Genomic DNA, 26,583 nt, shown 5'->3' on the forward strand with positions numbered 1-26,583 from the left:
AAGCCCGGCGGCGCGCGCTCCTGGGGCTGGGCGGGGGCGCGCGTGGCGGTGCTCGGGGAGTGGGGAGGGCGCGCGGCGGGGCTCGGGTGGGAGGAGCGCGCGCGGCGGGGACCATGGCGTGGGGAGCGCGCGTGGCGGGGCGCGCCCTCGGTCCCTTCCCCGGGAGGTAGGTGGTTGACGGGCCCGCCGGGGAGCCAGGGAGCGCCGGGAAGCGCCGGGAAGCCAAGCTGCAGTGTTCCTCAGCAACAAGTCTCGCTGAGATCCGACCCAGAGTTCGGCCTCTGACTAGACGCCTGGGAATCCGTGAGCTTAATCGCCGCTTAAATCCCAAACTGAAAATCATAGCGCTTTCTTGTCGGTTAAGGGTGTCATTCCAATAAGAAGCTGGACCTGGGGACCGCCAGGGAAAGCCTGAGCGTGGCAGCAAATGGGGAGGCCTGGAGGGATCGCAGCAGTCTTGGACTCGGGATCTGAAATTCTCTCCCTAGGATTTGTAAACAGTGCCAGTTCCTAAGCTATTTGCTGTCCTATGGTCTGTTCATCTTTAAATCCCACCAGTAACAATCCAATCTCCAGGCTGACCCTCTAAACCTGCTTTAGCTGGGCGTTGATCCGCAGCACCACCAGAAGGCAGTGACGAAGAGGGAAAAATAAAGTGAACTAGGACCTCCTGTAGAATAACTCCTCCTGTGGAATAAGGTTATGGAATAATCATGCTTTTTAATATTCCTGTCTGATGGGCTTTACAATTCCATAATTACAGGAAGACCTCCACCAAATAAGGCATCCATAAGAGTCTGGGGAGAATTATGAACACCCAGGCCACAATTTATATCATGTTGTTTTTATACATTTGCAGAAATTTGCACAATTCTGCAATCTCAAAATCTAATTTTTATTTTCCTCAATGATTTCAGAATAACTCTGATTTATTTTTAACAGTTTAAGATGCTACGTGGGAACAAGGCTATAGCCCCTATTACTGGTTTGTTACATAAGATTTTTCTCGTACTTGGCCGGGCGCGGTGGCTCACGCCTGTAATCCCAGCACTTTGGGAAACCTAAGGCGGTGAATCACCTTAGGTCAGGAGTTCGAGCCCAACCTGGCCAACATAGTAAAACCCTGTCTCTACTAAAAACACAAAAATTAGCTGGGCGTGGTGGCGGGCGCCTGGAGTCCCAGCTGCTTGGGTGGCTGAGGCAAGGGAATCGCTTGAGCTTGGGAGGAGGAGGTTACAGTGAGCCAAGATTGCGCCGTTGCACTCCAGCCTGGGCGACAGAACAAGACTCCACCTCAATTGTCGTACTTTATGATTGGTAGGATCCATTTCATTCATATAATATGTATCAAAATTCTGTTAATACACAATTCAGATTTTATCCGTATTAGGGGGAAAGAGATGGCACTTAATCAAACATGACTACAAAATTACAGAATGGTCAGGAATTGTTGGCTTACCTAAATCGAAAAAGCCATGAGAGCATTAATTTGTTTTTTAAGTTGTCACATATCTGTGGGATTTGTGGGTTAAGAATAAAATAATCTGAAAATATTGTGTGCCCTTCTATTTTGCGAATATTTCCCTCATCTCTCATGATACACATTTTTATGTTTAATTTTAAGTTAGTTAAGTCATTTGAATTTAAGTTAATTCAGTGTCATTTCAGGGCACAATTACAAACGTGTAAGAACAGCTTCCGTTACTGCTACTAAAATTTAATGAATATATGAGAAGTATACACAGCCTAAAACTGGTAATTAAAAAAAAAAAAATCAGTAAATCCCCAAGGGATTATAAAGTAAAGCAAATTGGCCATTTGATGTACCCAATAGGTATTAGTGATGATACTTCTAAAGACCACTGATTTGACTCATGATTTCTTATTCTGTCTTTCCGAATATGAAATCATGAAGAATTAAACAGCTACCAATACAAGATGAACTAGAGTAATTATTGTATCCCGGTCAACAGCTAGGAGGGGCACCTGAAATTAAAGGAAACTCAAATCGGGATGGTGATATCAGCTGGTGGTCCAATAACCAACCACCACTGAGAAAGCTGTTTAGAATGAAGAACTCCTCTACATATCACTCAACTGCGCAGAACTCTCATGAAGGCGTTTTGTCCACCTAGGCTGCCTTCGATTAGGTTCATGTTGATTTGGTTTGAGTGTGTGTATAACCATGTGAGGCACATGTGAAGAATGTGACATGGTGCATAACAATTGATTCTGTGCCTCATACCTGTGCTAGGGATCATCCCAAGCCAAAATCCAGGCAATTCTAGCAACCTCCAATAGCATCACCCCTTCTATCTCTTGTTCTTGAGTCTTTTCTCCCTTCAAATCTGCCTTTACATGAGCCTCCAAACTGATTAAGAAGCAAGAAATGAATGAAAACCAGTAAACCTGGTCTAGACTTTCTAGTAGTCTGTGTACGTAAACCTCTTTAACTCTGCCTATAGATTTCACTGTGATGCAGAAATTGTTTCTAGTTTTTAAAATATCACCCCCTGGGATCAAAATCGGATGTGGAATGTAACAATATGAAAGGTAATGATACGAAATGCACTTTAATGTTGGTAATTAATTCCCTAAGGGATATAAAAAAGTCTTGTTCAGAAGTTCTCCTTTAATTCTCTCTTACTCTTAATATCTGCTGGCTGCTTCCTTTCTAATAGTTAATGTTTGAGATTTTTAAGGTTCATTTTTTCTTCCACTGGAAACTCCCTGGACCTCATCCATTGCCATTGCCATTACCATAGTTTCAGCTACTCTCTTCATAGAGCCCATCTCAGATCCAGAGCTCAGTAGTGCAAGAAATGTTTATTTGATTTTCTGAAATGAACTAAGTTTCTACCTCCAGTGGTAGAATACATAGTCCCAATCAATTCATTGGTCTTCCCTGACCCTCTTTTTGCTAAGCTGGATTCTGACTTCTAACAGGCTGTTGTGCTCCCTCATCTTGGTGATAAAGGTTCTCATCACTCCCTCCTGGAATTAGTAGATGTATCTGTGTTCCCGCTGGCCTCTAGCTGTGGACATCTTTATCAAGTAGAATTACATTTGGCTGTTACCTAAACTAATAAGATTTAAAGATTCATGTTATATGGCTGTCATGTAAAAGTCTAGACAGTGGGCAGGGCAGGGTTAATATGGCTAGTTTGCTCTGCCAAAGGGTCAGAAATTCAGGCACTTCACAGCTCACTGCTCTGATGTTTGTAGGTGTGACCCTTATCCTCATAGTCCAGAGAGTGGCTCAAGCTTCAATCATTACGTCTATGTTCCAGGTTACAAGGCAGAGGAAGGAGTAAAGAAGAGAGTTCAGGTATCATGGTCATCTTTTAAAATGCCCTCCTCACCCCACAAGGGGTGGGAGGTAGTGAGAAAGACGGCCAGGTGCAAGGCAGTGGGACCCAGGTGTGTTCAAGGAAGGGTTTGCTTGGTGGACTGGTGATGGCAGAAATGGGAAATTAGTTACTTGTAGAGACAAGTGATCCAATAAGTGAATATATGAATGATAATGAGAACCACATTCGTCACTGTTGAAGAAGTTACAAGAATGGAAAGAGAAAACTTGAATGAGTCTTGTGTTGTTATAATGAAATTGGTGGTGTTGATATGAACTCAAAAGTTTTTAACATATATATATAGTATATAAATAAATGTAGATGTAAACCTCTGCTGCACACACACACACACACACACAAATATTTTCTACATTTGTACTCTAAGAGGGCCTGGGAACAATGACACCCCAAAAGCAATGAGCATATCTTGCATCCATATTTTAACTTTTTACTAAAAGAAACCAGGGCTCCTTGGAAAAATGGCTGATTCCAGGACTAGGACAAGGCAAATAAAAGTTGAGCCTGAAACATCTTGTTATCCCAGAAAATAATGAAAGTAATGATGGAGATAGAATAAAAGGACACAGGAACCAACCTGAAAAAAAGCTCCCACTGGCCAAAGATGGCCTAACTTGAGGACTAAAATAAATTATGATAGCAACAGATTATAATCCAATGAATAATTCTGGTACCATGAGTTCATTACAGATATAAATTATAATAAATGAGTACATTCAAAGTTCAATGAAAAATGAGATTTTTACAGGGTTCGACATATATTTCCACAAAGTACTTAGTTACATAGATTAAAAGGCTGAAATATACCACCTTAATCAAATGATCAAAGTGAACATTTGATAAATCAAAATCTTGCAACCCATTGCTTTTCCTCCATAACTTGGATCTAATCATGAGGAAACAAATCCAATTTAAGGAACGTACTACAAAATATCTGCCCTGTAATCTTCAAAAGTGTCAAGGACATAGAAGTCAAGAAAGTTGGAGGAACTGTTCCAGACTGACAGATTAAAGACCCTGTATTATGGTTCCCTAGAGAAACAGAACCAATAGGATGCAGATATATAAAAGATTTGTTATGGCCGGGCACGGTGGCTTACGCCTATAATCCCAGGTTTGGAGTGCAGTGGTGCTATCTTGGCTCACTGTAACCTCTGCCTCCTGGGTTCAGGTGATTCTCTTGCCTCAGTCTCCTGAGTAGCTGGGATTACTGGTATGCGCCACCATGCCTGGCTAATTTTTCTATTTTTAGTAGAGATAGCGTTTCACCATGTTGGCTAGGCTGGTTTTGAACACCTGGCCTCAAGTGATCTGCCTGCCTTGGCCTCCTAAAGTGCTGGGATTACAGGCATGTGCCAACATACCCAGTGTCAACATATTTTTTCTACCAGGAGTTTCAAAGCTCTATTTTAAAATTTATAAGCTGAGCATTGACTTATCTTTCTCTTTTCATTTCTGTAGTAACAGTTCTAGCCTGAGGGCAGTAATCAGAAAACCTCACTGCTGTCTGACTGGAGCCAGAGGAAGGGCGGCAGGATATTCCAGGAATATAAGTAGTTATCAACAATAAAATTTCACAATACCTTGCTATAGCTTCCACACCCTTATCTCTTACCTAAGCTTCAGACCTGTATTTCCCACTAACTGTCTCTGTCTTGGTATCATGAAAAAAGTCTCAAACTAAATAGATCCCAAAATGAACTCATTATAATCCTGTATTCTGTGTCTCTGGAAATAGCATTATTGTCTATCTAGTTGCAAAGGCTAGAGACTTCTGAGTATTCTAAAATTCATACCCCCTGCCCATTCCTACAACTTCTTCCTATCACCAATTTGTTATACAGTTGAAATTCTTTCCTCTTCTACCTAAGATTTTTTTTCTCTTCTTATTGGTATCCATGGCTAATGTCAGTACACCCATCATTGTCTGGTAATTGGCTCAGACTGGTAGCTTTTTGTCTTTTTTTGTTTCACCGTATATCTTCTGAGGCAAATGTTTGCATGCAGTAATTTTTTTTGAGACACACTCCCAAGCAGTAGTGTGCTGGACTCAACTCATACTGGCATCCAAGGTACAATTGTGTACACCTCTATCCAACTGCAGATTTGGTGATGTCATGTTGGTAGCTTGAAATTATGGTGTATTTATATCACAGAAATAGGCAAACGCTACAAACCAAGATAATTTTTTTTTCCTGGAGAGGCAGTTATTAAACATTTATCGGAACGCGACTGAGCCTAGGAAACATGAGTGAGGGACTGAAAAGAGTAAAACAAGGAATGGCATAAGACCCATGCAGTGATTTTGTAAATTTTTTAGTTTCCTTTACATGATTAACCTGATTTGGGCTCGATATCACTAAGGACCCTTCAGGAGTCATATAGAATGTACCTCAGAATTGTTCTACCAAGAAGGGAGTATTTATTCGTTAGTTTCCATTCCCTATTGGACAGGGGTTATTTCATAGGATGTTAATATTTGCAGATTTCTTTGTGTATAGAATGGCTGAATTGGCTCCTACAGGTATGTCCAACAGCAGTGGCAGTGAGGCACAGGGGCAGAAAGTGAAATATACATTAAACAACTAAAATGAGTTGCTGTCTGGTTACATCTCTACATCTTTGGTTGCTGCAGCAAGGACTGGAGTAAAGGTTAGTTGAGAGGGTATGAGTCAGAGTGCAAGAGGAATCTAATACATGTGCAGATCTGCCCCACACTTAGTCCATTCTGCCGTAGAGTCTTTGAGGTGTGTCCAGTATTTACCTCTCCAAAAGACTTGATAGACAAGGGTTTCTAGGATAAGCTGCAGCATCTACTGTGTAACTGGTCTCAGGGTCATAAATGATATGCATTATCTCTCTCCTATACCACCCACTCTCAATTTTCCCATTCTTGGCCAGTACTTCAGCAAATTTAGGTTATTGCCTGGTGGGGACTCAGATTTTCCTCCCCAAGAGGTATGATTTGTCAGTTGTGTTTAACTTATTGGGTCATGGTTCTAGTAATTGCCCATTTAGAATTGTCATTGGACATGCAAGTACTAAAATATGCAGTGGATCCCCTGAGTTCCAAACATACGCTTTCTTGTCTTTCTTGTGTAACTCAACCATAGCTCCTATACCTCCCTGCCAATATGGTAATTACTATGTTTGTCTATTGGTCCACTAACATGAGAAGCTCAAAAATGACCAAGTGGTGGTCATAGCTTCCAGTACAGTGGGACCCTTGCTGTGTCTCCTGGAAGAAGCATCCCTTCTACCCCATAGTAGGAACTAGGATTCCTATGCAGCAGTACCTAAATTGTCTTGCAGCTCTCCCTGAATTAGTCTGGGAGTTCTTTGAATATAGGAACTGTATTTATCTTCCCATTGGACACATAGAAGCCAGTCAACAGTTATATGAATGAAAGATTATATTTGCCAGAAACGGGGAAAAATGTATATGTAACACTGATTTTTTCCCTCATAAAATCTTATTTATGGATTTTATGCTGTTTCTTATTGCATATGACTCAATTCTGCAATAGATAAACCATATCTGTACCATTAATATGCCATAGTTCAAAACCTTTAAGCAAATGCTGTTGTTTATTTTAGCTCCCAAATATAAAATAAACTTACAAAGAACATTCCATTTCAATTATTAGCAATTTTTGAGTGGTAAAATGAAAAAGAGGTTAAAATATCAATATTACAAAAGTGTTGCCTTTCTACAATAACTTGAGCTTTCAGCTAAAATGAGTAGCATTTAGAATTTCTCTGATTATATTTGCCTGAATTATTAAAAAAAGAAAGATAATAATTTGAAATGCAAAATGCTTTATATGGTTCCTAGGAGAAGAAAAGACATTATTTGTGGGTTCTTTTACCCTAGCTATTTTTTTTTTTTTTGAGAGTCAGTCTTACTCTGTCACCCAGGCTGGAGTGCAGTGGTGCGATCTCAGCTCACTGCAACCTCTACCTCCAAGATTCAAGTGATTTTCCTGCCTCAACCTCCTGAGTATACACTAGCTATTCTTAATTCTGAATAAGAGAGAATCTGCCTATAAAAGTGATTTTTAGTTAAACATTTAAGATATTTCTTCCATTCTATTTTAACATGTAGAGTAAAAGCATTATAAATAAGGATTCCTACTAAAGGTCTGGTGTTTCTACCCTATTATTTAAAATGACTCAAATGTGTGAATGAAAATAAGATTATCTCCTTATAAGATCAAGAAGAGAAGTTGGCAAGCAATTAGAAGTGCTCAATATTATTCTATAGGTAATGTAATGTGTGTGTGTAGTTTTGTCTTCTTTCTTTATATGTAATATTTCTGAGGCAAATAAGTAGTTTTAAGTTACATACAGCTTCATATGTCTAAGCCATTTGATAAAATGGTCTCCAACTTTTTCTACCAAAAATAGATTAACATTCCAGTTTTGTTTTTAAGAGATGATGAGTGATAAAATGGCTTGAGGGCTTTGCAGGAAGCCGTTTATAAATTAAGCTAAAGGTCTTGTCTACCTGTACAAACTTGTTTAGCTTTTGGTTGAAGAAACTGAAGAGCAGATAAATACTTTGTAAGCAACTTTTACTATAAATTTGTAGCATGTGAATTCTTCCTTTTTCTTCTGACTCATTTCTGAGGCCAAAACTAAAGTAACTTCTGCTATGGTTTGAATATGTCTCCCAAAGTTTATGTGTTGGAAATTTAAACCCCAGTGCAACAGTGTTGAGAGGTGGGATCTTTAAGAGGTAATTATCAGCTGGGCGTAGTGACTCATGCCTGTAATCCCAGCACTTTGGGAGGTTGAAGCAGGAAGACTGCTTGAGGCCAGGAGTTTGAGACCAGCTTGGACAATATAGCAAAACCCTGTCTGTAAAAAAAAAAAAAAAAAAAAAAAAAAAAAAAAAATTAATAAAATTAATTAGCCAGGCATGGTGGTGCGTGCCTATAGTCTTAGCTACTTGGGAGGCTGAGGTGGATAACTTGAGCCCAGGAGTTCAAATCTCTGTCCATTTAAAATTACCCAACAGATATTCTGTTATAGCAGCACAAAGTTTGAGGCAGATATTTTTGAGTTTAAAACACTATCTGTCACTGGGCACAGTGCTCACGCCTGTAATCCCAGCACTTTGGGAAGCCAAGGTGGGTGAATCACTTGAGGTCAGGAGTTCGAGACCACCCTGTCCAACGTGGTGAAACCCCATCTCTACTAAAAATACAAAATTAGCCGGGCATGGTGGCACATGCCTGTAATCCCAGCTACTTGGGAGGGTGAGGCAGGAGAATCGCTTGAACCCAGGAGGTGGAGGTTGCAGTGAGTCAAGATCACGCCATTGCCTTCCAGCCTGGGCAACAGCTGGGACTACAGGCGCATGCCACTACACCCAGCTAATTTTTTGTATTTTTAGTAGAAATGGGGTTTCACCATGTTGGCCAGAATGGTCTCGATCTCTTGACCTTGTGATCCACCTCCTCAGCCTCCCAAAGTGCTGGGATTACAGGCGTGAGCTACCGCGCCCAGCCAACACCCTTATTCTTAAAGGGGTGTACAACCAGGGTTTCTTTGTTGTTTATTTTTTTTCTGCCCATTTCTCCCCAAGTAATCCCTAGCTTCCTGTCATCCTTTTCCTTTCTTTTCTCCACCCTCCATTCCCTCACTGAATATACCAGGAACTCCAATATCTTCTTTCCTTAAACAGCAGAACAATTCAACTCTTCAATCCCAAATTTAGCTCTAGGCTCATTTTGCATACCTAAACCTATCAAGGTATTCAGCAGAACAAAAGGGACTTTCTTATAACAGAATGCACCCTCTTTAGAAGAGAACTGTCCTTATAAGTTAGCAATTTTAAACATTCTTCATTTAAAAAAATTTTTTTTTTTACAATGTTTCCCATTTTTATTTTTTCCCTCTACATTTAACTATTAAAAAAGTTTGTTATTAATAAATGGGCTTCTCTGTGGTTCATATACAATCATAAGTGAACTTTAACTTCCATTTTATACAAACATCTCCAAAAATATTGGGAGTGAAGTATGGTAGGAAATATTGCTTACATTGCTAATTAACATGCGTATATGAAAGGAGGAAAATGTTTTGTTAATGCATATACCTCCAGAGCAGAAAACCTACCCAAAACAAAAGATCTAAAATAAAACTGATTACAAAAAAAGGTAATGTCCACAAAATTAAGTTTTTCATGCTATTCTACTTTCTAGTACTATGCTTCAGGTAATCAATTTGCATGGCTAGATGTTGGATACTTGAGGTATACAAGAAGGGAAACCTGCATGTTGAGGAAAATCTGTCATCTTAAGGGTTGTTTCTTTTTGTTTGTTTATTCTGGTACTTTAACATTTTTAAAAGATATTTTATTTACATCAAAATTCACTGAACTACAATGACATTCCAATTATAATAGATGACAAACAACGCCTCTATCACTAGGCACTTTTAAAAGGGAGTTCAGGCTTTACAGAACCCTTCTGATGCAATCCCATGTATGATATGACATCATCCCACCACCCTCGTCCCACTAAAATTACCCTCTGGGGAAATATTACCTTATATAGCCTGATTAATTTACTATGGAAGAAATTAGCATAAAATGACCAAAGTAAATGCATCATTTAAGACTAATAAAACAGTTTAGGATGTCAGGTTTGAAAGAGGAGACAAATTGTGTATATTTAAAACTAATTAAATAATTTAAATTTAACCTGTACTTTATATATTAGTGAGACACAAATATAGGCTATTGTCTTTTAAAATTTCATTCACATAATGGAAAATTTCTTGTTTATTAAAAATATCACATTTTGAGACTAGAAACAGTAAAATGCATGAAAAGTTTAAAATATAAATTTCAGAAAACTCTTATAGCAGCAAAAAAGCAGAATAAAGAAAAACTTAAAAACACAGACACAACCTTTTCCTGTTACTGTGCCATAATTAACATCAAGTAGCCAACAAATTTTTCCCCAGAAAACAGTATTCTGTTCACTGCCTCTTGAGTCACAGATTTTCAAGTGGCCCCTCCTAGGCAAAAAAAAGATTCCAACATACCTAAAGGCATCAACAATTGGGAATAAACCAGTAGCTTCTTAATTCAACCCTGACAGACAACTGAAACAAAGATTAAAAGCATATGATGGCCATTTGGCAGCTAGAGTCAGGAAAATGACCCAACGTTTTGAACTACTGCTCCAAATTTGTTCTCTCTCCCAAATCCTTTACACTGTCATCTCAAAAAACCAACAGCCACATAATCTATGTTGGAAACACATAAAATATCTGTATGATTTTCCCCATCTGAAACTCTGATCAAGGCCTTTTTATTCAGCAGATTTTTTTCTTCTTTTAACATTTGACTATAATGGCAAAAATGATATAGGTCATATAACGTCTGTTTTCCTGGCACAACCAGACAGAAGGTTGAATTGGAATAAGGAAAAATTCATTCTGTGGGCATCCTAAACGTACCGCATTCTATTTTCAAGGTATGTGGCAATACAGATTACTTACTCTTTCTCTATAAATAAACTTGAGAGACAGGCTTAGAATTAATACTTCCAATAAGGTTATATAGAGAGGACAAAAAAACCAAAGTGATTCCTCAAAAAAACTCCAAACCAGCATTTGGCCAACAAATTGTCATGTGGTGTTACATGCTTGATTATGAAAGCATACTGTGCAACCATCTTTAACTTTTCAAATTTTCTTACCATGTATAGAGGCTATATCATAGTTTATGTACTGAACAAGTAAATTTAAGTACTCTGTTAATGTGCAAATGACTTGGGAATCCAAAAGTCAGTTATAAAGGAAAAATTCAAGGTTTTCCCTGGAAGGCATATCATCATTCAGTTTAAAATACTGTATTTATAGTTTTTTAAAATTGCCTTTTATAAAATGGTTGGCTCACTGAAACCATTCAAAAGAAAGTATTTGTTTTGGAAAAACAAATACACTGTTGTTGGGCCTCACATTGGTAATTTATCAATTTTGAATGCTGGCTGTTAATACAATATAAAGAAGGTCCAATTTAAAAACATGTTAAATTAAAATTTTGGAAAGAGAGTAATACTTTGGTTCCAGCCCTACTGCCAAATGATACCAATATGCACAAAAATGTACAAAGTCTTACAGCAAACACATAAAGAAAGAAACGTGAAGAAGCAGCTTAAGGATGGCCATACTTCACTCCTACATACTTTGATTTACAACTGTACAGGTCCATAGCAACAGATCCCCGTCTTGGCGGGGCAGTACTCCACTACCTCCGATTAGGCAAGTGAACACCATTGACAAGAGGCAGGAGTGGAGGGTGGAGTTCAAGTTGTGTTAACATTAAGAAGTGGTCTGAAGGGATATGAGGGTGTGGACACCCAGTAATGTTGTTCTCAACCAGCCATTGAGGATCTAAAGGCCCCAGGACACCAAGCACGTTCAAATGAGTCTTGGAATAGAAAATGTAGTCAATCACGCCTTTGAAATCAAAGGTGTAATTGGTGTAAGGCATCAAGGTATTTTCATAGGCGCTCTTAAGTTGGAAGCCATGTGTGATTCTCCCTTCTGAGCTTACATTCTTTCCATTGCAGCTGAAGTTCATAAGACACTCATTGTACCTTAGTTCCTTGAAGTCTTTATGGTTGTCAGCTATTCCTCCATTGCTTAAGTATTCCACAACACCTGAATCTGGCAATGAGTTAAGATCTGCACATAGCACCAGCGGGATGGAAGTAGGATCTGCAGTTGGGCTGCCAGACCTACTAGAGGCTTTCTCCAGAATGGTTTTAACCTCTGAGACAAACATCATGGTCTGGATGAGCTTCACATCAGAATACTCTGGGTCCCAATGCATGTGGGCATTTGCCACTATAAGCAGCTGTTTGTCTGCAGCATGAATAGGCTTCATACCTGCTCCAAATAGTTCTTTGTGGACCTCTAATACCACAGTGACACCAATGTTATCTTTTGTCATCACTCTGTTCAGCATAGCTTCGGATCCATCTGAATTAGCCATTGCCACTTGGTTAAATTCCACTGTATGCTTCTGCACCAATGTAAATTTTTCTGTTTTGAAGAATATTGCACAACCATCTACATGCTTTCTCTCCTGCTCAGACATGATTTTGGCACGTGACTTTGGAGAAAAAAATCTATCATATTCACGCTCCTTCAATGCTGGCAGAAAGAGAGTGAAGTATTGCTCTGTTTCCACTTCCTGAAGACTAATGATATCTGCGTCACAGTTAACAATTTCTTCCATAATTCCCTTTTTCCTGTATTCCCAGTTTAATGCCCAGGATGGGCAATAACCATATAGCTGCCGGGTATCGTATTTATCACATAACACATTGTAACACATAACCGTGAATGATGCTGATGGCAGAATTTGGTCTCGTTCTTTTAATGTAATCCATGGCCTCGGAGGAAGCTGCTCTGGATGAACTGCCAGATTGTCAAGCATGAAGTTCAGTAGCTTTCGGGTTCCATCTGGGCCCTGGTATAAGTTGAGAATATCCTGTGATAAAGGATTGCCTTTCAAACCTAGAGTTTGTAGCTGGAAGAGCCGACCAAGTTCATAAGGCAAAACCCGTAACAGATTGTTATTTAAAAGCAATTCCCCGAGATTTCTAATTCTGCCCAGTGAGATTTTTTCCCATTGGCTACCTCCTCTGCTGACATGATGGTATAAATTCTGCGAGGATCTGGAGGATCATATTTTTCCTTTGGCATCCCTATTAGTCTGCATTCAGCGCGCCGGGGTCCGGGCGGCGGCGGCGGCGACGGGGCGGCTGGTGCTGGTGCTGCGGCGGCGGGGGAGGCGGCGGCGGCGGTGGCGGCGGGGCTGAGGGCAGCAAAGACATCAACATTCTTCTTTAAACATTGTAGCGTTCTTGGTTGCACTAAGGATATTAAGGATCATGTTTGATCAGTGTGCCCTAGAGGAGTAATTGGCAAGAGACCCCCAGTCTGGATGCTCTTGCCACTGTGGATATGATTCTTTTAATTCTGATCTTAGACCTGGATTTTATTGCTATTAAGTCTGAAGGCATTCCCTTGTAGTACAGATGCCAGTTATATTAATTTCTTGCTTACAGTCAAACATTCCCTTGTACTCAACTAGGGTTCTATCATGTATAAGGGAAACACATTTTTTTCTGCCACTTTACATATAAGGTATTTGTCTTTTTTATAAAAGGCAGTACTGGTGGCTCATGCCTGTAATCCCAGCACTTTGGGAGGCTGAGGAGAGCGAATCATGAGGTCAAGAGTTCAAGACCAGCCTGACCAACATGGTGAAACCCTGTCTCTACTAAAAATACAAAAAATTAGCTGGGTGTAGTGACAGGCGCCTGTAATCCCAGCTACTCAGGAGTCTGAGGCAGGAGAATCACTTGAACCTGGGAGGCGGAGGTTGCAGTGAGCCAAGATCGTGCCACTGCACTCCAGCCTGGGCAACAGAATGAGATTCTGTGTCAAAAAAAAAAAGCAGTGCTGTTTACCTCAAGAATAATGTCAATTTCTTCCTGAAACTCAAGTGGATCTCAGTAAGAAACTAATTATTATTATTTTGGGGGAGATTTTTATTGTAAGGATCAAGAGAATAAAAAAAAAGAACCAGTTCTCAGGAAGGAGAGAAACTGGAAAAGCTCTCGGGGCCTCAGAAGGGGGATCTCACAGACAATCTTGGGGGCCACCCTTGGGATAACTTGGCACTAACTGCCTTGTCTCCATGTGACTCTGCTAGAGATTTTATTTTATAAACATTTTATTTCACTTTATTTCTTTGAGACAGGATCTCACTCTGTAGCCCAGGCTGGAGTGCAGTGGCACGATCTTGGCTCACTGCAATCTCTGCCTCTCAGGCTCAGGCAATTCTCCTACCTCAGCCTCCCAAGTAGCTGGGATTACAGGCAGATGCCAACACACCTGTCTAATTTTTGTATTTTTAGTAGAGATGAGGTTTCACCATGTTGCCCAGGCTGGCCTCAAACTCCTCTGAGCTCAGGGGATCCTCTGTCTCAGCCTCCCATAGTGGTGGGATTACAGGTGTGAGCCACTGCGCCCGCCATTAAAAACATTTCAAATTGAAGTACAACACACAAAAACTGAACAGGTCTTAAGTATACAGCTGAAGGAACTTTTGCCAAGTGAACGCACATACTAACTGGCACCCAGATTAAGACTCAGAACATTGTCCATGCCCCAGAGTCTTCATGTCATCTACTAGTCATTGCCTCCCACAAGTATTCACTATTCTGACTTCTATCACAAATGTATTTTGCTTATTTTTGAACTTTATTGAAATGAAACCATACAGTATGCTTTAGTGTCTGCCTTCCTTTGCTCAACATTATGCCTGTGCAATTGTCATGCCAGACTCCCATTGACCCCAATAGGGATGGCATCCTGTCTGAGAGGCTGAAGAAGAGACGTGGAGACAGCAACTGAGACATAGGGTTTATTGGAAGAAATTATATACAGGGATGGTCCAGTGGCAGCGGCTGGACAGGAGAACCACTCCCGTTTGTAAAAAGCATGCAGTTTTTATAACATTTTTGCTTAGCACCCTCCATCTAGCAACCTCTACCTAGCAGTTTTCATTTAACCCAAAACAAAGGGCCTCAATCCCATGTACAGCCTGCATTCCGAGGGATGGACTAGGGGTTCAGATGTCCTTCATAGATAAGGAGGGAAACTCTGGGTTGACCACTCCCAGGTTCCTTAGCTCAGAACTCTGAACACACATTCCTCTTAGACCATAGGTTCATTCTTAAGGGTATACTTAAATTATTGCTGTCAGGTACATCTGTCATACAGCAATGTATCCTACTGTTGCATACAACAGTAACTGGTTCTGATTGTTATACAGTATTTCACTCTATGAATACTATACCCTTGATATACATTTGGGTTGTTGCCAATTTGGAGATATTATAAACAAAGCTACAAATGAACGTTCTTGCACATGTCTTTTGGGTCACCCATGTTTTCATTCACCAAGAGTGGAATTGCTGGGGGATAAGGTTAACGCATATTCGGATTTAGTAGACTGTTGCCAAATGGCTTTCCAAAGTGGCTATGCCAATGTACATTCCCAACAGCAGATGATTACTTTCAGTTGTTCCAGATCCTTGCTAACATGTGGTATTGTCATTTTAAAATTTTGTATCCTTTCTGATACGTGAGTAGTGCTAGCTCATTGTGTGCATTTCCCTGATGACTAATGATAGAGCACCTTCTCCTCATATGTTCATTGAACAATTAAATATCCTCCTTTGTGAAGTGCCTGTTTAAGTATTTTGCCTGTCTTCTTATTGGGTTGTCTGTCTTTACATTATTTAGTCCTTTATTAAAATTCACACCTAAAATTTAAATTTCCAGAAAAGCCTGGGCATGGTGGCTCATGCCTGTAATCCCAGCACTTTGTGAGGTGGGCAGATCACTTGAGTCCCGGAGTTTGAGACCAGCCTGGGCAACATGGCAAAACTCTGTCTCTACAAAAAATACAAAAATTAGCCAGGCGTGGTGGTGTGTACCTGTAGTCCTAGCTACCTAAGAGGCTGAGGTGGGAGGATCACCTGAGCCCAGCAGCCATGATCACACCACTGCACTCCAGCCTGAGTGACAGAATGAGACCCTGGCTCAAAAAAAAAAAATGAAAAAAGAAATGTTAAGTTATCCTAAAAAGCTCTCTGGTTCTTAATAATTCTAAAATTGTTTCCCTGCAATATTATTATCAAATAAGAATCAGGAGTAATTTTGGTTAAATTACTCGTGATAAATATGTAACATATAACATATAAATATGTTATATAACAGATAAATATGTTTGGTAGAATATAACATATTTATATTCCAACAAATATAATCTAGTATTCTATGTGTTTTATTAAAATCTTATATTAATGTAGTAACAGTGTTTTTCATTAATTGATATGGTTAGGCTGCATCCCCACCCAAATCTCATCTTGAATTGTAGTTCCCGTAATCCCCACATGTTGTGGGAGGGAGCCGGTGGGAGGTAATTTAATCATGGGAGCAGTTACCCTCATGCTGTTCTCGTGATGGTGAGTGAGTTCTCATGAGATCTGATGGTTTTATAAGGGGCTTTTCCCCCTTTTGCTTGGCATTTTTCCTTGCTGTTGCCATGTGAAGAAGGACACGTTTGCTTCCTCTTCTGCCGTGATTGTAAGTTTCCTGAGGCCTCCCCAGTCCTGTGAAACATTGAATCAATTAAACCTCTTTCCTTTATAAATTACCCAGGCCAGGTGTGGTGGCTCATGCCTGTAATCCCAGCACTTTGGGACGCCGAGGTCAGGGATCACCTGAGGTCAGGAGTTTGAGAACAGGCTGGTCAACATGGTGAAACCCCACCTCTACTAAAAATACAAAATTAGCCGCGCGTGGTGGTGGGTGCCTGTAATCCCAGCCACTCGGGAGGCTGAGGCAGGAGAATTGCTTAAACCCGGGAGGCAGAGGTTGCAGTGAGCCGAGATCACGCCATTGCACTCCAGCCTGGGCAACAACAGCAAAACTCTGTATCAAAAAAAAAAAATTTACCCAGTCTCAATATGCAATCTCTGCCTCCCAGGTTCAAGCGATTCTCCTGCCTCAGCCTCCCAAGTGTCTGGGATTACAGGCGCCTGCCACCATGCCTGGCTAATTTTTTGTATTTTTAGTAGAGACGGGGTTTCACCATGTTGGCCAGGATGGTCTTGATTTCTTGACCTCGTGATCCGCCAGCCTCAGCCTCCCAAAATGCTGGGATTACAGGCGTGAACCACTGTGCCCGGCTAGCACTATTCTTTTAAAAATTAATATATTATAAATAAGGCTAAAGTCATTTTGTATTTGAATTCCCCAAATCCTAGTACCCTCCCCTGTGCCAGAAGTAGCCGTTGTTTTAAGTTTGATGTGCACAATTCACTACAGTAAACAGTATATACATTGTTCTACAACTTGCTTTTTCCCTTCCACACTTTGTCTTGTTATGCTGTGTTGCATACTCATCTAATTAATACATTTCAGCAGCTTTAAGGAAAAATACAATATCAATATAGCACAATTTATTAAAGCTATTCCCCTATGGATGTCAATTGGGTTGTATAGAGTTTACATTGTTTCATGTGACTTTTTCACATAATAGGAAAGACATTTCTATACACAAAATTGATCAAAAAAGCTCAATGTTTAACACAGAGAAAAAATTACATTTGCAGTCAATACTTTTGTATCTATTCTGCAATAAAAACTTTTATATCCTTTGGCATCACCTAAAACATACGGTGAGGGAATGCCCTCTTATTCTAAAATTCTGTGATTCTCTAAGTATTCCCAATAGGCTATGCCAAGTTGTTTTTTGTTTTCTTATCATACACTGGATACGTAGTGGGTTTTGTTTATTTGTTTGAAATAGGCCGGGCGCGGTGGCTCATGCCTGTAATCCCAGCACTTTGGGAGGCCGAGGCGGGCGGATCATGAGGTCAGGAGATCGAGACCATCCTGGCTAACACGGTGAAACCCCGTCTCTACTAAAAATACAGAAAATTTGCCGGGCATGGTGGCAGGCGCCTGTAGTCCCAGCTACTCGTGAGGCTGAGGCAGGAAGGAGAATGGCGTGAACCCGGGAGGGGGAGCTTGCAGTGAGGTGAGACTGCGCCACTGCACTCCAGCCTGGGTGACAGAGTGAGACTCCATCTCAAAAAAAAAAAAAAAAAAAAAAGAAGGGTGTTTAACATTAAAGTTGTTGGCATTTTTACAATATAAGTCCCTTATCTGTCCCCAAAATATTTGATCACGTTTATTAAACATAAATATCTCTTTCATGTACGTGTGGATCTTGAATAGAAGGGTATGTTTCATGTAAAGGTTGGTATGATGTTCAACAGATAGCATAGAGTTCAATATACACTAGAGAGTGAGATGACCCATAAACTGAACCAGAGCTTGTAGTAATGAACATATAAACATGAGCACATGTAGAGTTCAAAGAAATCTGAGGGATTGCTTTGAATTTCTCTAGAGCCTGGAATAATCATTAAAGTCACTCTCAGTATAATCTCATGGGCAAGGAAAACTTCAATTGCTCATGGTGTACACAAGTCTTTACTGGGTTAGGTGCAGTGGTTCAAACCTGTCATCCCAGCATTTTGGGAGGCCAAGACAGGAGGGTCACTTGAGCCCAGGAATTTGAGACCAGCCTGGGCAACATAGTAAGACCTCATCTCTACAAATAATTTTTTTAAGATTACCTGACTGTGGTGGTGTGCATCTGTAGTCCCAGCTACTCAGGTGAGGTGGGAGGAGTGGTTGAGCTCAGAGGTCAAGGCTGCAGTGAGCTGTGATGGCAACACTATACCCCAGCCTGGGCAACAGGGCAAGACCCTGTCTCCAAAAAAAAAAAAAAAAAAAAAAGACTTTACTAAAGGCTAGGCAATAACGAATAACCAAAGGGAAATAAATACAACATGTAACACCAAACTAGATTGTCTGGTTATTACATGACTGTAATAGGTCCATTGCCTGATGTGCATGGTAAGCCAATATGCCAAGACACCAGGTTGCAGCAAAGAAAGAGTTTTAATTGTAGGGCTGCCATATGAGGAGATGGAAGGAAACTTCAAACTCCCTGAGGAGTTTGGGGCTAGAGTTTATAAGGGTTTTGGAGTGAGCCAAGGAGTGACGATTGTTGCTTGGTTGAAGAGTACAAGATGAAGTCATGGTACAGAGAGATGAAGAAATGATATTCTCATGTTGATGCTGATTGAGTTACCCTATGAGGGTCTTGAACTGCTTGGCATCAGCTGTTCTGCTGGAATTCAGGATCTGCTTAAGCAATTCTTAAAGTGTTAGGACTCTAATGTCAGAAATCATATCTATCTTAAACAAAAGCTGTATGATTCTAGGGCCAGGAATCCTATTTATAGGTATAATGGGGGTGCAGATGGCCAGTATCTAGTGTGATATGACTTTCAGTAACAAGGAAGTGGGTCAACATGCAGACTGATTACCGCTTGATTATAATTATTTCTGTCCAGATTTCTTGTAAAGCCCCTGAGGGTGGTATATTAGTCTGTTTTCATGCTGCTGATAAAGACATGCCTGAGACTGGGAAGAAAAAGAGGTTTAATTGGACTTACACTTCCACATGGCTGGGGAGGCCTCAGAATCATGGCAGGAGGTGAAAGGCACTTCTTACATGGTGGGAGTAAGACAAAAAATGAGGAAGAAGCAAAAGCGGAAACCCTGATAAACCCATTAGATCTCATGAGACTTATTCACTATCATGAGAATAGCACTGGAAAGACCAGCCCCCATGATTCAATTACCTCCTCCCACTGGGTCCCTCCCACAATATGTGGGAATTCTGGGAAATAAAATTCAAGTTGAGATTTGGGTGGGGACACAGCCAAACCATATCATTCCACCCCTGGCCCCTCCAAATCTCATGTCCTCACATTTCAAAACCAATCATGCCTTCCCAACAGTCCCCCAAACTTAACTTATTTCAGCATTAACCCAAAAGTCCACAGTCCAAAGTCTCATCTGAGACAAGGCAAGTAAGTCCCTTCTGCCTATGAGCCTGGAAAATCAAAAGCAAGCTAGTTACTTCCTGAATACAATGGGGGTACAGGTATTGGGTAAATACAGCCATTCCAAATGGAAGAAATTGGCCAAAAGAAAGGGATTACAGGGCCCATGCAAGTCTGAAATCCAGTGGGGCAGTCAAATCTTAAAGCTCCAAAATGATCTCCTTTGACTCCAGGTCTCACATTGAGGTCATGCTGATGCAAGAGGTGGGCTCCCATGGTCTTGGGCAGCTCTGCCCCTGTAGCTTTTCAGGGTACAGCCTCCCTCCTGGCTGCTTTCACAGGCTGGCATTGAGTGTCTGCAGCTTTTCCAGGTGCACAGTGCAATCTGTCAGTGGATCTACCATTCTGGGGTCTGGAGGATGGTGGCCCTCTTCTCACAGCTCCACTAGGCAGTGCCCCAGTAGGGACTCTGTGTGGGGGCTCCAACCCCACATTTTCCTTCTGCACTGCCCTAGTAGAGGTTCTCCATGAGAGCCCCACCCCTGCAGCAAACTTCTGCCTGGGCATCCAGGCATTTCCATACATCTTCTGAAATCTAGGCAGAGGTTCTCAAACCTCAATTCTTGACGTCTGTGAACCCGCATGCTCAAAACCATGTGGAAGCTGCTAAGGCTCGAGGCTTTCACCCTCTGAAGCCACAGACCAAGCTCTGTGTTGGCCCCTTTCAGCAATGTCTGGAGCAGCTGGGACACAGAGCACCAAGTCCCTAAGCTGCACACAGTACAGAGACCCTGGGTCTGGCCCACTAAACCATTTTTCCCTCCTGGGCCTCTGGGCCTGTGATGGGAGGGGCTGCTGTGAAGTCTCTGACATCAACTGAGAGACATTTTCCTCATGATCTTGGGGATTAACATGAAGCTCTGTGCTACTTATGCAAATTTCTGCAGCTGGCTTGAATTTCTCCTCAAAAAAATGGGTTTTTCTTTTCTGCATTGTCAGGCTGCAAATTTCCTGAACTTCTATGCTCTGTTTCTGTTTTAAAACAGAATGCTTTTAACAGCACCCAAGTCACGTTTTGAATGCTTTGCTGCTTAGAAATTTCTTCCACCAGGTACCCTAAATCATCTCTCTCAATTTCAAAGTTCCACAAATCTCTAGGGCAGGGGCAAAATGCCACCAGTCTCTGCTAAAACATAACAAGAGTCACCTTTGCTCCAGTTCCAACAAGTTCCTCATCTCCATCTGAGACCACATCAGCCTGGACCTTATTGTTCATATCACTATCAGCGTTTTTGTCAAAGCCATTCAACAAGTCTCTAGGAGGTTCCAAACTTTCCCACATTTTCCTGTCTTCTGAGCCCTCCAAACTGTTCCAACCTCTTTGTGTTACCCAGTTCCAAAGTCGCTTCCACATTTTTAGGTATCTTTTCAGCAATGCCACACACTACTGGTCCCAATTTACTGTATTAGTCCACTTTCATGCTGCTTATAAGACATACCCTAGACTGGAAAGAAAAAGATGTTTAATTAGACTTACAATTCCAAATGGCTGGGGAGGCCTCAGAATCATGGTGGGAGGTGAAAGGCACTTCTTACATGGCGGTGAAAAAAGAAAAAATGATGAAAAAGCAAAAGCGGAAACCCCTGATAAACCCATCATATCTCATGAGACTTATTCACTATCATGAGAATAGCATGGGAAAGACCACCCCCATGATTAAGTTACCTTCCCCTGGGTCCCTCCCACAACACATGGGAATTCTGGGAGATACAATTCAAGTTGAGACTTGGGTAGGGACACAGCCAAGCCATATCAGGTGGCTTCAATAACTTGCTCACCAGAGCTCCCAATCCGCCATCCAGTTGCATTCATCTTAGACGTATCACTTAGGGGACTGAACCTGGACACCTATTGTTTTAGTTAAGAGGCTTCCACCTCAATTAACAGAAAACCAACTCCACTCCTTAAACAGTGAAGTTGGCTTATATAACCAAATGTCTTGATATATGCAGACTTCAGGTACCATATAGTCATTGCCCGACAGGTTCTTCCTCTCCACTGCACAGACAAAATCAATCCACTGAGATGGCAGCACTGCAGTAGAGAAAGAGTTTAATTGACATGAGGCAAGCCCATGAGGGAGAACTGGGCTCAAATCAGTCTCTGAAGATTTGGAGGTTGGGAGTTTTTAGGGAGTAGGTGCTGCTGATTGGTTGGGGATGAAATCGTAGGGGTGTGGAAAATAGTCCTCATGGGCTGAGTCTGCCTCTGGGTGGGGCCACAGGATTCATTGAGTCATGACTTCAGGTGGGGTCCATCTGAAAAACATCTCAAAGTAATTATAGGTTCTGTAATAGTGATGTTATATAGGAGCAATTGGGAAGGTCACAAATCTTGTGACCTCTGGTCACATGACTCCTGAGCAGTAAGGGATTAGAAACTATGCCTACATTTTAGCAGAGTTCAGGACCCTCTCATAATCCGAAGCTTGTGGCTTTTTATTCGTTTTACAGATGCAGTTTAGTTTTGGGAAGGGCTGTTATTACCCCTGCTTTAAGGTTAAACTATAAACTAAATTCTCCCCATGGTTAGCTTGGCCCACACCCAGGAAAGACCGAGGATAGCTTGGAGGTCAGAAGCAAGATGGAATCAACTATGTCAGATTTCTCTAACTGTCATAATTTTGCAAAGGCAGTTTCAACATAATCAAAGTTCTAGCCTGATTTTCTTGCAGTGTTTGCAAGTCCATTCTCCACGTGTAGGTTTTGTTCTCAGGCTGGCTTCCCTCAAGGACACAAATTAAGCAACAGGTTTCTTTGCTTACATTCAATATGGAACAGTGAGATCTACTTTCCATTATTATCACTCAAATATAAAGAACTTTCCCAAAAGCTATTAGTAGCTCAAATTTTATTGGCCAACACTGAGGTACATTCCCATTCCTAAACCATTTGCTGGCCAGGGATGAGATTACATGGTTAGTTTACCTTAACCAGTCCTTACTTTGTGAGCTGAGGATGGTGTTAGCTTTCCCTAATCCCAAAGGTTGGATAAGGATGGATACCAGAACAAAATTGGGGATCTATGAGAAGGAAGGTGTGGGAAATTGATTACAGGTAGGCACCAAGAATATCCACTATATGTATATTTTTTCTACCTTCTTTAAATTCTCACACTATTATTCCCTTGATTTTTGTGGTCCAACTGCACTGGCTTTCTTTTGGATCATCAAACATGCCTTGCTCCTTGTCACCCTAAGATCTTTGTTCAGACTATTTTCTTAGCCTGGAATTCTCTTCTCCCACTCTCTTTCCTGGTAAAATGCTACTCACTTAAAAGTCATTTCTTTCATAAAGCCTTCCCTCGGCCCCTTACTACATTATGTGCCTCTTCTTCCAACTCAAACTAACTTAAGCAAAAGAAGAATACAGTCAGTTCTCATTATGTGCAGTAGTTATGTTCTATCAAGTTGCCATAAACACTGCATTAGTGAATAGTGAACCATTACTCCCAGAAGACTTAAAAGGTTAGGTTCCAGGGAGCCTCCGGTCACAATATTCTCATCAATGGATCCATACATAACCTTGTTTTATGTGTGTTTTGGCTTAAAGACATCTCATTTAATGCGTATTGTTGATTCATTAACACTGAACTATCAACATGCTAACTCATGCCTGAACAAAGCTTATCTAACCCATATATTTTCTCTGTAAGGCACATCTCAGCCTTGTATTCAGGAACGCTAACCAAAACAGCACTTTAGCACTAAGCTCCAGGGCCATTTTAAACAGTGAAAACAACGAAAAGCACAAAATGTGAAAAACGTGGCACTAAATAGATTGCAAAAAGGACATTTGTTTACAGTGTGAGAGGTGAAGCAAGACAGCAGACGTCTTGTTGAACCTCAGCTGGAAACATGCACATCAGGTGACTCAAATTTTTCACTACTCTGTACATACATGTCAGTGAATGATTGTGAAAGCACTGTTGGGGCTCAGAAAACAATACCCCATAGTATGGCACTGTGGCATGCTGAGTGCTTTGAACTGAAGGAGAACCAAGGTCTCACTGACTTTCTCCTGTGCTCTTGTCTCTTGCCCTTCTCTCCTGAAGAGCAAGAGGGAGCTCTCTCTGAATTTCCCTTACTTGCCTAAAAATGGATCCTCCAAAAGGGACTCATTTGTCCCCTCTCTGCAATCTCATTAGCTAGGGAAGATTAATTATATCACAGGAGAGGAGACTAAAGGTTGGTACCTTGCCCAGATAGACTTTGTCAAAAGTTGCCACCTATTCTTCTTCTTCCTGTTTTTTTTTTTTTTTTTTTTTTTTTGAGATAGGGTCTCATTCCTATCGCCCAGGCTGGAGTGCAGTGGCACTATTGTGGCTTACTGCAGCCTTGAGCTCCCACGCTGAAGGGGTCCTCCTGCCTCAGCCTCTTGAGTAGCTGGGACCATGGCATGTGCCGCCACACCCAGCTATTTTTTTTTCTTTTTTTGTAGGTATGTGGGGTTTTTCCATATTGCCCAAGCTGATCTCAAACTTCTGACCTCAAGCGATCTGGCTGCCTCAGCCCCAAATGCTGGGATTACAGACATGAGCCACTGCCCCCAGCCCAACTGTTCTGAGGGTTGCTACTTGAGATATTTTCTCTGTATAACAAGACAACTTTGTTCACTATAAATTTCCTCCTCTCACCCTCTCATAACCTGTCACCACCTCCCCACAGAAGCCTCAAGCCCCTATTTCCTTCTATAGCTCAGGATGCTATAAAAACTTTGACCATCCGCCCCTTCTTTGAATCTTATAATTTGTGAGGCTCCCACGTGCATGCACATAATAAAACTGTATGCCTTTTCTCTTGTTAATCTGTATGCTGTCAGTTTATTCCAGAGACTCAAATTATCAAACCTTCAGAAAGTAGGGGGAAGGTTTAAAGTTCCCTTATAGTTTCAAGAGTATTAATCTGGGGGTTACAAATACACTTTAGTAGGTAAGTAAATTTGCAAATACAGAATCCATGAATAATGAGTGTGGTGGTTAATATTAGGGGTCAACTTGATTGAAGGATGCCTACATAACTGGTAAAGTATTGTTTCTGGGTGTGTCTGTGAGGGTGTTGCCAGAGGAGATTAACATTTGAGTCAGCGGACTGGGAGAGGAAGACCCACCCTCCATGTGGGTGGGCACCATCCAATTGGCTGCCAGAGAGGCTAGAACGAAGCAAGCAGAGGAAGGTGGGATAAGCTGGCTTGCTGAGTTTTCTAACTTTCATCTTTTTCCCATGCTGGATGCTTCCTGCCGTTGGACATCAGACTCCAGGTTCTTCGGAGACTCTTGGACTTACACCAGCGTTTTGCCGGGGGCTCTGTCGGCTGCACTGTCAGCTTCCCTACTTTTGAGACTTTTGGAATCGGACTGAGCCACTACTGGCTTCCTTCTTTCTCAGCTTGGAGACAGCCTGTCATGGACTTCGCCTTGTGATCGTGTGAGTCAATTCTCCTTAAGAAACTCCTTTTCATGTATACATCTACATCCATCCTATTAGTTCTGTCCCCCTGGAGAACCCTGACTAATACAATAATAATCAATTGTATGTTGCTGGATATACCTGGAAAGTCCAAGGAGGTAAATCTGATTCCAGGAATGACTAGATCTGAGAGTTTCAGGTCTCTCTTTTTTCCATCCCTCTGTTGTCTCTTCATGGCTTTGTTCTTGAAGAGGTTCTCTACTCAGCAGCACAACAGCTACCAGTAGTCCCAAGTCTATGTAATTCTTAGTTTACCCCCAAGCCCAGAAGATAAACCCTTTACTCCCAAGCTCTATGTATTTAATCTAAGAGAATAGTCTGATTGGGCTTTCTTTACCCATTCCCTCATCTAGGGCAGGTGCAAGCGTGTTAGCCCCACCTGAACTGCATGAACAGACTCCTTACTGCGAAGAGGTACGCTGTAATCAAAAGAAAGGAAAAGGAGCACAGTTGAATCTAATTAACAGCTGTTAATTATACCTGGCACATTTTTAGAATTCCGTGAAATGAAAAAGGAACATTCTTTAAAAAATAATTTAGTTTTTCAACCATTGTCCACTCCCACCCCAAGTAGTCCTGTTTGTATTGTTGCCATCTGTGTGTCCATGAGTACCCAATATTTGGCTCACACTTATAAGTGAGAACGCGGTATTTGGCTTTCTGTTCCTGCGTTAATTCACTTAGGATGATGGCTACATCCATGCTGCTGCAAAGGACATGATTTCATTTTTTTTATGACTCCGTAATGTTTCTGTTGTGTATGTACCACATTTTCTTTATCCTGTCCACCACTGATGGGCACCTAGGTTGATCCCATGTCTTTGTTATTGTGAATAGTGCTGCGATGAACATATAGATGCATATGTCTTTTGGTAGAATGATTTATTTTCTTTTAGATAGATACCCAGTAATGGGATTGCTGGGTCAAATGGTACTTTTGTTTTCAGTTTTTTGAGAAATCTCCAAACTGCTTTGCACACTGGCTGAACTAATTTACATTCTCATCAACAGTGTATACATGCTCCCTTTTCTCTGCAGCCTTGTCAGCATCTGTTATTTTTTGACTTTTTAAGAATAGCTATTCTGACTGGTATGATATGGTATTTTATTGTGATTTGATTTGCCTTTCTCTAATGATTAGTGATATGGAGC

The 26,583-nt window shown here is 41.2% G+C and overlaps 1 protein-coding gene and 1 long non-coding RNA gene across 2 annotated transcripts; one reads left to right on the forward strand and one right to left on the reverse strand.

Annotated features, from left to right (window-relative positions):
• The first annotated feature begins 138 nt into the window (after positions 1-138).
• On the forward strand, positions 139-25,991 carry LOC112205594 (uncharacterized). Its single transcript, XR_010151702.1, has 3 exons — positions 139-303; positions 25,217-25,389; positions 25,785-25,991. It is a non-coding gene; the product is annotated as an uncharacterized LOC112205594 (long non-coding RNA).
• LOC100611213 (CCR4-NOT transcription complex subunit 6-like) lies at positions 11,536-13,203 on the reverse strand. The gene is given in 2 exon segments (XM_054667558.2): positions 11,536-12,986; positions 12,989-13,203. Coding segments are annotated over 2 exon segments (1,464 nt in total). The 5' UTR covers positions 13,101-13,203; the 3' UTR covers positions 11,536-11,634.
• Positions 25,992-26,583: the final 592 nt, after the last annotated feature.

Source organism: Pan troglodytes, chromosome 16 (assembly GCF_028858775.2).
Source record: "Pan troglodytes isolate AG18354 chromosome 16, NHGRI_mPanTro3-v2.0_pri, whole genome shotgun sequence".
In the NCBI taxonomy this organism is placed as follows: Eukaryota; Metazoa; Chordata; class Mammalia; order Primates; family Hominidae; genus Pan; species Pan troglodytes.